This window comes from Solanum tuberosum, unplaced genomic scaffold, assembly GCF_000226075.1.
Source record: "Solanum tuberosum cultivar DM 1-3 516 R44 unplaced genomic scaffold, SolTub_3.0 scf00021, whole genome shotgun sequence".
NCBI lineage: Eukaryota > Viridiplantae > Streptophyta > Magnoliopsida > Solanales > Solanaceae > Solanum > Solanum tuberosum.
The window spans coordinates 2,443,935-2,455,267 of NW_006238947.1; the positions used below are offsets into that span (position 1 = coordinate 2,443,935).

Sequence of the window (11,333 nt, forward strand, 5' to 3'; positions counted from 1 at the left end):
TTGCTATTTTGTTGTTTCTTTCTTATAATCAATGTTGGATAGTTTTCTTTTGAATCGAGAGTCCTTCAGAAACAGCTTCTCTCCCTCATTAAGGTAGAAATAATGTCTGTGTACATCTTACATCTATGGGGTGTAATCTTGACAAAAAAAAAAGTAGGTCAAAAGAATTTATATGTAATATTAGCAAAACACGATGGGGTGAAATGTGCGCGTCAGTGACCTTTGTGTTTGAGCTAATTTGCATAGCTTACACATCATTGGTCTCAAGCCTGAATAAAGAAAGAACGATTGCAATAAACCTTACGATAGTCTTAAAATCATCATGAAATATTATAAGTCAATTTTATGATGAATATTTATAATACAGACATTTTAAAAATATATATATCTGAATTTTGTTCTAGCTGAAAATTTTCCACTGGTAGTATAACTTCCTAATTTCTTTATTCCCAAGTTGTATATCATTTACAAATTTAATTGTATGGACTTTGTTGCTTGTGGCATAGATATCGTTGCCGTTAATCAATATACCTTAGTTAAAAATATTTAACTAGAGACAACCTACTTGTAGGTTGATGAAAAAAAACTTTTAACGACTAATCTGAGTTATGGCAAGATGGTTGAAATTTCTTCATTTTGATTAGTGATATCGGGTTTGGTCCATTTTGGAATGGAAAAAAGAATTCCATTGGAAGCACGGTCCTCAGAAATAGACCCTATAATATGTGAATTCGAATTCAGTCGACCCAATATCAAATATTAATCGAGAAACAAAAAAGAAGGGAATCTTTTTACATTGATTAGTCAATTTATGAATATAATAATTATTAGTTATATACTTGAAATGGAATGATAAATATTTTATGGCCAACAATAATATATGCAACAAATAGGTACTAATCTAATTAATGATGTTTACTAAACACATGGATCTTAATTATCTTGCAGGACTAGTTGGTTGTGTAACAATTTGAAATTCACACTATTAATTTTATTGTTTTGGTAATAGTAGTTGTCAATAATTTTTATTTTCTTATAGGTACCTTGATGACTGTTTCAAATTTATTATTAAATAAAATATGAATATATTTTGATTAGAAACAATTCTTCTCGTAAATAATGATGTTCGAGTCAGCTACCCTACACTTCTATTTTATTAGCTTTTTTTTTATTAGGGAAAATATTTTCTTTAATGGAATCACTAGCTACTTCGCATAAATTTCCAATGAAAAGTCTATCGGAACAGGTCTCTCTATAACATTTTTATATAACAACACTTTATTATAACAATTAAATTTTTCACGAAACTGATATTTTATGTTATATTTTATCTCTATGTAAGATGACCGATAATAGCTTTAGAAATACCGATCAAATATTTTGATACTTTATTATAATTATATGACAAAGAATATTATATGAATATAAATTTTTATCATTAAGAAGTGATTAATTAAGCTACATTAAAATTCTTACATGCATAATATTAAAAAAAATGAAAATTTTAATTTTATGGTTTTTTTAACCAATAATAGCCGAATATTATTATAATTGTATATCAAATGATTTTTATGGCAATCAAAAGTTTTCAAAACGAACGATATTGTTATAGAGATTGTTTCACTGCAGTACTAGTGGATAGAATTGTGGATACTTTTGAAGTCTCGCTTTTTGTATTATATTTCTAAAGAATTTCAGTCTTTAATTCCAATTTTGGAATTTTTATTTTTTGTTTCAAATTGATTTATTTTAAGAGAAATTGGTGAGTTGGCAGTATAGGGCTGTCTGTTTTCTACTCTAACCCTAATAAATACTCTATCTCATTAATCAAAGCCATTTAAATAAATTTTCTTAATGATAATAAAAAAATGTAATTTAAATATTTGGGCAAGTGGAATTCTTTTGGACATGAAACAAGCAAAGAATAATTAGACCTTTGACTACATTGAAATTTGATAATATATTTATAGACTTTCTCTTGTTGTCTTAATCTGTGTGTTGTTCGGACTCTTCAAAAATGTCGACCAGACCGTGTCGAACCCTCCAAAAATAGTGTATTTTTAAAGCATTCAATACGAGTGTGAAGACATTTGTGAAGAGTCCAACTTAAGTCTTAATTATTCTCCTTCTTCAAGTTTACTTAAGCGATGATTGATAATTTATTTTTGGGTTGTTTTTGGCCCAACATGAATAACAACTCTGTATATGTGTTTGCTTACATTATCGGTTACAAATCCATATAAGGAAGACGATTACGATAGGTTGACAGACAACGTTAAGATTATCATCCCATGATGAATATATACTGTCATACTCGATTAGGAATGTATTATTTATGTGTTAACTAAACTTCTTTACATTATCTAGATCAAAGCTATCAAATTCTCCGAGTGAAATATTATGGCCATAAATATAACAAATAGTGAAGATTGATACTGTCGATGCAAACTATATGCTAAAATGTTGTAAATTGTAATAATGGATATCACGTTAGTGGCCCTCTAAACTTGTCCTTTCTTAATGTTACAATGAAACATTCTACTTCTATGCAATGAGACATATCATTACTGCAGTCCCTCACCAATAAAGGATAAGGTAATCCAGAATGGAGTCTGATCGAATATGACGCTTGCTTGGTGGATTTAGTTAAGAAATAAAATTGTGTCTTTGCAATCAGTAATAATTTTTGACATGATGGTAAACATTTGATCCTAACACACGTCATTGAAAGTGGTTGAATTCCAATTTGATTGATCTTTTAAGCATAATATCATAAGATAAGTGAATTTTTTTATACAAAAGAAAAAAGTTACTATGTTCATTTATTTCCAATAATTCAATGACCGTTTAAGTAATAAACTTTACTTTATAATCGTTCACAAAAGACCTCATGACATATTTAAAATCTCAAATTTCAAAAATCTTTATTTTTCTCTTTAACACTTGTATTCAATCAAATCAAAGCATATAAAATAAATGATGATGTTCTTATTATTGAAAAAAACATAAGCCCATACACCAATATTTCATACTGTGATATTTTGTAATTAATAGGTTTTGTGCTTTTTTAATATAGTAGAAAAAAGAATAATAATAATAATAATTATTATTGCTGTTTTTATGTCTGTTGGGTGTTTGTTTGGAAAAAGACAGAAGCTCAAGGGAACCATTCTTTAGTCTACTCTTCAATGTTATTTCATTTTCACTAAATTAAATGTTCTCAACTGCACTTTTTTTATTTGATAAAATTTCAAAGTTTCTTTTCATAATATATATATCAATTTGATAATTCAATTTTGCTTTGAATGGACCATCTTAATCCCTTATCCTTTTAAATAGCGATTAAAGGTAAATTCAAAATTTAAAATTTATAGATTATATAATTAAAGTTGTAATTTATTATGCGTTTAGTATGAAGGAAAATATTGTTAGTAATGTTAGGATGTAAGGGAGGATTGAAGTTGCAATTTACTGTGTGTTTAGTATGAAGGAAAATATTGTTAGGAATATTAGGATGTGAAGGCAATTCGATATAAATTATACGAACTACAATAGTAACTTTTTTTTTTAGAATAACATATCAATTTAGTTTAACTTGTAATGCATATTAGTCACCATCGTTATTTTTATCAAATTATCAATGAGTACTAATCATAAAATTTACTTGCAATCATTAATAAACGATCTCATAATGTAAATTCTTTTAATTCGATCGATTCATAAAAATTAAATTAAAATAGTCGGCACAAGTATATAAATATGATTTGTAATTGGTGGTTCCTTCTGACTAAATTAATTACAGGGCCCATCTCTCAACATCACAATTTTTTGGTTTTTATCATCAACAGTTGTATAATATGGGGAGTAAAATTACCTTATACTCCCTCTTTCTTTAATTACTTGTCCACTTTTGAATTGACACACTTATTATGAAAACAATTAATGACATAGTGAGTTTGCTATTTTATCCCTATTAATTATGAAGTGGATGAAAAGTTCTACATTTTTCAAAGTAATTAATCATTTAATTGAGGATATAATAGGTAAAAAAATTTTGTTCTTCTTGATTTGTCAAAATAGACAAGTAATTAGGGACAACTATAAAATGAAAAATGGACAAGTAATTAAGGACAGAGGGAGTATAATCCACAAATTTTTTCCATAACATTTGTAAATTCATGAAAATCAAGCACTCAATTATGTTGAATAAGCAAGATTGGGAGAGAAAATTTAAATAAATCCTAATGCATCTTGACATAATTAACCATCATATGAAAGTAGGTAAGAGTTTCCATAGTGGTTATAATCTTGGATAATTATCACTTCAGTTAAATTTTAAGATGGATTAGAGTTTAGATTCCAAATATATTTATTTCTGTGCCTTATCTCAAATTTTAGTTGATTCGATATCCGTAACTAGGGACAGAGGGAGTATTATTTTTCGAACTTCAAGATAATCCGTAGTCATTACAATTTCTGTTACAGTCTGTCTTTCTGGTGAGCCGTCTATGGTGAACACTTTATATACACTGGGTAAATCACATCCCCTCTGTATAATAGTCCTGCAAACAGACTTGACTTAGAAGACGTTGAGGAAAAATTAACTCCAGATGATCACCCTCTAAAGCAACTGAATTATCTCAATGGACATGTTTATTAATGAAAAAAAAAAGGATGATCACATGTAACCAGTAAAGGTTTCCAATAGAAATATAACAAATAAACTATAAATATAAATGTTTTGTTTTTTTCAGAAGTTGACATTAGCACACAGAAAAGGACAAATTAAGCACAATAATAATTAATATAAAGAATAAAGTACAACACCTAGCATTTTTTTTTTATTTCTGTAGAATCAGATCAAGTCAACTTAACAATTTTTTCTAAATATATTTTTAGGAAAAAACAGATGAACTGTCACTGAAATTTGTAGTAGCACTCTTTAATTAAAGAAATCCTTTGAAATTAATAAGGTCCTTCTATTCTTCTGACTTTTAATTAAAAAAATTAGAGTTTGTGTAGAGACAATGCAAACAACATTAATGAAATTAAGTCATCACAAGTAATTACAATTATATATATCGTTAATATAAATAAATTTTACACTATCAAATTACTTAAATAAACATCAAATCTTCCTTAAATGTGAGATTTATAATCTTAAAAATAAGACGTGTTATATACTGTACTACAATAGCTAAAAGTAATATGATGGTATAAAAATTCTTCACATTGATGGTGTAAATAACTTACTTAATTTTGATTTTTTTATAATGACAAGTTATATGTTATATAACAAGGTAAATTACATTAGTCGTGTAAAAAATTTTGTTACTAAATGTTACAAGTTCAAATTTTTGGGCATGGAGTTTTCTTTGTCAATGAGCATTTACTCTCAATTTGGATTAGAGGTGATAAAACTAGTTCATGAAATCATAACCACCCAACCGCTCAAGCATGACGTCTGGGCTGATTATTGACCTGCTCATTTATTAGTTCAACCTATCAAACTTAGAGTTTTGATTCGCATTTTAATCCAAATAACTTTTGGACGGATCAATAACCCACTCATTTATTAATCCAGTCCGTCTTACCCGCCCATTTGCGCTACCATCTCTATGTGAGACTTTTCAAGTGCAACTCCGTATTCAGTCGAACCTCTATATAGATATCAAACACCACGTGGAAAACCAAAAAAAATTAACATAACGCTTTACCCTGATCAAACGTGAAACTTTCTTCAGTTTTAATCGAATCTTAATACAAATATCGAAATACCATGTGTATTAGTATATAAGTATTAGAATTGTTCAGGTCAGAGAATCCCTTATTAATTGGCCTATGACCTGGCCTAAAACCTCAATTTTCTCTCTTATTGTTACATATTAAAACAACTCCTTCAAGTTATAAACTAAACTGTTTATACAAGAAAAGAACCTATCAAAAATCACTCTTCATCTTCCATTATTTCCTTTCTACAAAAGCAAAGTATAGTCCCAAAAAAATCAATCACTTAAAGAAACACCCCTTTTCTTCCTTTTTTTTTTGGGGATTTTTTTTTTTGATCAAGAATGAGAAATATAGCAAGTTGTTACAATGAGCATGCTATAAAAGTAACAAATTCATATTGTTCAAATCCATCAAATCAAGTAGTATATAACATTCCTTCACTACAAAATGTTGTTACATGTATTTACAAAGTGAAAATTTCATCAATAGAGAAGCAATTCTTGATTAAAATTACATGGTGTTGTTTATTACAACATGTATTTTCAATCAGTATAAGTGAAAAATACACAAAAAATTTCAAGAAAGTAGTTACAATATTAGACAAGTCAAAAGGTTCACAAACAATTGAATTGTATTCTTCAAGATTCGACGTTTATTGGGATCTTTCTAACGCGAAGTATGAAGGAGGTCCAGAACCGATCAACGGGTTCTTTGTGAAGATATTAGTGAATTGTGAGGTGGGGTTGATTCTTGGTGACATGGGGCATGAGTTTGAGTTAAAAAAATTGAATCTTGATGATAAATTTTCAAGATTTGGATTGGTATCAAGAAATGAACATTTTTCAAGTAGTTCTGTTTTGGTTACTAAGGGTAAGTTTAGTGAAAATGGAAAATGTCATGACATTTTGATCAAGAATTCATCTTCAATGTTGTTTGTATCGATTGATAAGAAGAGTGTGATACAAGTGAAGAGATTACAATGGAATTTTCGCGGAAATCAAACGATATTTTTAGATGGATTGGTTGTGGATTTTATGTGGGATGTTCATGATTGGTTGTGTAATCCAAAATCTGGATGTGCAATGTTTATGTTTAGGACAAGAAGTGGATTGGATAGTAGGTTGTGGTTTGATCAAGAGAAGAATTTGGAGCAAAATGAAGAAGAAGAAGAAAAAGATGGATTTTCTTTGATGATTTGTGCTACTAAGAGTCCTGATTAATTCACAAAAAGAAGGGGAAAAAACTAATCTTTAATTATTAAGTTTCATTTTTTAGTTCTTTGTTTGTTTATCTTCTTGATCTTCTTCTTCCTTTTTTTGTTGAAGAAGATAGGAATGGTTTGTGTTGCTCACTTTTTCAGACTTTTCAAAAATATTGTTAGGTGTTTGTTGATTTTTCAAAGAGTAGTGATGTTTTTGAAGGATTCGACAAAGATGTGACAGTATTTTTGATGAGTTCGAGCGATATAGGAGATGGTCATGACTATTATGATTTATAAGGTGTTTGATTATGGAATTGTAAATGAAAAATTTTCTTTTCAAGACTTCAACTTTTTGAGTTCTTTGTTTGTTTATCTTCTTTATCTTCTTCTTCTTCTTTTTATTGTTGAAGAAGATAGAAATGGTTTATGTTGCTCACTTGCTCAGACTTTTCAAAAATATTGTTGGGTGTCTGTTGATTTTTTTAGAAGAGTAGTGATGTTTTTGAAGAATTCGACAGAGGTGTGACAATATTTTTAATGAGTTCGAGTAATATAGGAAATGGTCATGGCAATTATAATTTATAAGGTGTTTGATTATGGAATTGTAAATGAAAATTTTACTTTTGCAAGACTTCAATTTTTTGAGTTCTTCGTTGATTTGTGTTAGTAAGAATACTGATTAATTCAGAAGAAGTAAAAGACTCAATCTTTTAGTTTTCATTTTAGTTCTTTGTTTCTTATTTATCTTCTTCTTCTTGCTTTTTGTTAAAGGTACTCGTATTGATCGTGTTGATCAAGAGGTCACAAGTTTTAGGATGGAAATAATTTTTTATTAAAAAAATAAGGAATAACATTGTGTATAATAAACTCTTATGGTTCGATTCTTCTGGAACCCACACATAACGAACATTTAGTTCACTTAACTTCCCTTTTTGCTTTTTCTTTTTCTTTTTTATTTTAGTTTGAGTAGTTTCTTGGAAAATTCTTGTGTCAGAAAGGGTTTAAAGAGAATTTATTGCAGAAAGATATGAGGTAGACTTTCCTAATATAAAAAAATAGAAAGGTACAAAAATTAACAGCATATGGCATAGGATGGGCTAAAAAGATTCTTTATTGTGAACCTTAAAGGTGGATAACATGGGCGCTTCATTTGTCTTGTGTAAAATTTCCTTTAACTACATATTATGAATATATACGAAAATAATAACATACTCAGTATGATTTTATAAATAAAATTTGAAGAAAGATGGATGTACATAAATCTTATCTCTATCTGTGAGGTAGTTATTTCCGATTAGACCCTCGGCTCAAGAAAATAGTTTTCGAGACTAGTTTGATGAAAAATACAAAAAAGAAAAAGATAGTGACAACGAAAACTCTATGATGAAAAAGTACCAACAATAAAAAATAAAAATAAAAAGGAAAGATAACCAAAGTAAAAGTAACAACAATAGTATAAAATTAAAGAATAAAATAATGCATAATAGTAATAGTACTAATAAGGGAGCAGACAAATGCTTATTGCTAGAATCAGTGGCGGAGCCAGAATTTTTATTAAAGGGGTTCAAAATATGAAGAGTGGACACACAAACTAGCCGAAGGAGGTTCAACATCTACTATATATATAAAAAAATTATTTTAACAATGTATAAATAGTATAATTTTCCGCCGAAGGGGATTCAGATGAACCCCTGAACTCAAGGTGGCTCCGCCCCCGGCTAGAACCATGCTTTACCACTGGGAAGAGGAAAATCATTCTATGACTTACTAATTATCTATCCTAATTTTCGTTGCTCTCTTATCAGGGTCATATCCTCGATGAGATGAAAGATTAAGATCTTATTAGAAATGCTTGGTTTTGATAAATTTAAGGTTCTAATATGCACAAAGGTATATTTATAGGATAATTTTAAACCTACTCACAAACTTAAGGAATTATTAATGTCATTTTCTAGTATTTTTCATGTATACAAAATAAATAAAATTATGTTTAACGAATCATTTCTATAACTTGAATGACTATCCCTATAACTACTATTTGGTGAAAACAATAATAAGTCTTTCCAGTTACAATTTATTAAAGTTTATTGCAAAAAGAAATTGATAAAGTTGACTAAATTTTGGCTATTTCTTTAACTAAGTGGGAAAAAAGAAGAAGAAAGATCACGCGGCTACTAATGTAATAGATTGAAATAGAACAAAAAAGGCCCAAAAACATAAGTGAAACTCATGTATGATTGGGCCATCTTAATTGGGCTTTACATGGGCGAACAACTCAACAGCCCAAGTTTGTGAGTTGCATTTTCTTGGTAGGAATTACATCGGATAGCCACTTTATGCACCTCTATTTAAGTTCTATCCATTTAAAAACTAATAGGTCGTTTGATAGTTGGTTAGAACTATGCAAATTTGATGAAATGAATCAATCTCGGTATGTCACGAATTCATATTGTCCACGACTTTATCTGGGTTAGTCCAGATTCGTTATCAAGTTTCAATTACAATTTCGATTTTTGTGATTGTTTGACAACCAATGTGAATATTACCATTAACAAACAAATAAACTTACCATCTAAGAGCATTTCAACCTCAGTACCTTAACATGCATTTGAGGAGTGACCTCATCAACTCAAACTAATTACATAATTTATGCCAAAAACTCCTACACCTATTTGCTTTTTTTGTATTCTTATACATTTCTATCCTCACTATAAGTTCTTGAATTATTCCCTCCACTATGTCAGTATACTGTATTTGTACTCCTTTGAAATGCTTCTAGTTCCTTGCTTTCCATATGTGATACGCTATCCTCAAGTCGACATGAAACTAACTTACTGGCATGGCAATAAGGAATGAAGGTTTCATTTGCAGTAAATGTCTCAAAACTATTAGTAATATATGAGTTAGTTATGAGGAAATCCATGTATTATTTTATGGTAAGAACTAGTGATGCATGATTACTTATTCCATCTTTTATTTTGCATAAAAATGATACATAAAGTCCCTTATGACTTATACATGTAGTATTAGTTATGCGGATTTTAAAAAAAAAAATATCAAGACAAACTATATATATCAATTTTATAAATGAATAATTTACCTCTTAACCAACTATCTAACATGTTATTACTTAGTCATATATTTAATGTCTGCATAACTAACCTCCAAAACAATTAATAAACGACCCCTAAATTTAAAGTTTAGCGAGTATTGGAAAATTTCAGACCTCCTTACCTGCGTCTCTTTTATCAGAACATGATGGATGTAATTCATCTCGAACGAATTGAGATGGTGTCTTCTTGGTGAACGGTAAATAGCAAAATATGATATTAACTTTACTCTAAACACTTTTAAACATGTTATTACTAATGTTTTATATGAAATTATTAAAACTTTTATGTACAAAATTCATATAAGCGGTTAGTAATGCAAAGTTTTTACGCCTAATTCAGACTTTCAAATATGAAGTTAATTCTATCAATCTTAACTCCAAACATAAGAATACAACGTTAGCTTTTAACAAAATTAACTTTAAATTTTGTTTGAAACATCAAACACCTAACATCAACTTTAATCTTGTAAATTCAAATTTGATTGAGTGATTTCCCTAGATAGTCATCCATGTTTGAGAAATTACCTAGTAATATCACTTATGTTTGTTTTAGGATTATCATCCAACTTTACATATTTTCCTTAAAATATAATTGACACACAAAAAGGGAAAATAATTCCGCTCTTATTAAGACAACATTGCTAACAAAAAGGGAACAATACTATTAATCATCCTCTGATTCGATCCAAATGCAGGATGTTGGTCGAACCAAGTTGAAAATATTTGGACTTGAATAAGCTTTGATGCCCAAATAATCAAAAGAGTAATATTTGTGATTGACCAAACAATAGAAAACATCCTTGTTATTATGAAACATTGAAAAATATATCTTGTTTCCTAGCCCCTGTGCAACACATGTTTTCAAGCACGATCCTTCCGAGCTCACAAACAGTGTTTTATTATTGTCTAAACTTGTTATTTTTTCCCTCTCCAACACTTCTCCATTCATTTTGTACCTCCAAACCTCTACCTTCCCTTCGTGGTGAGATAGAAATACAGCTAACATTCTGTCACGCCCCGAGCCTACATCCTGGGCGGGACTGGCACTCGAAGACCATTGTTGACCCCAAGCGAACCCTTGGCCTGGCTTACTAACTCAGCGGAAGACTTAACTCATCACATAAACATTTATGAAGAAACTAGAATGTTATAAAGGAACATTCAACTGGCAATTTAGACAAACTCAAGTCTTTAACATAAGAAATGAAAAGTAAAGACAACTGAAATAATTAACTGTCTGTCTGTCTATGAAGCCTCTAAAACAGCTGAGATGGATGTGGGACAAGACCC

General features: G+C 29.3%; 1 protein-coding gene across 1 annotated transcript; it reads left to right on the forward strand.

Moving 5' to 3' along the window:
- The first annotated feature begins 6,071 nt into the window (after window positions 1-6,071).
- Window positions 6,072-7,239, forward strand: LOC102595714 (uncharacterized). Its single transcript, XM_006341191.2, has one exon. It carries the CDS (start codon window positions 6,072-6,074, stop codon window positions 6,948-6,950), a length of 879 nt encoding a protein of 292 aa, XP_006341253.1. The 3' UTR covers window positions 6,951-7,239.
- Window positions 7,240-11,333: the final 4,094 nt, after the last annotated feature.

Excerpts from the sequence above, each read along its gene's own strand:
- LOC102595714 (XM_006341191.2), top strand. The coding sequence starts at position 6,072 with ATGAGAAATATAGCAAGTTGTTACAATGAGCATGCTATAAAAGTAACA.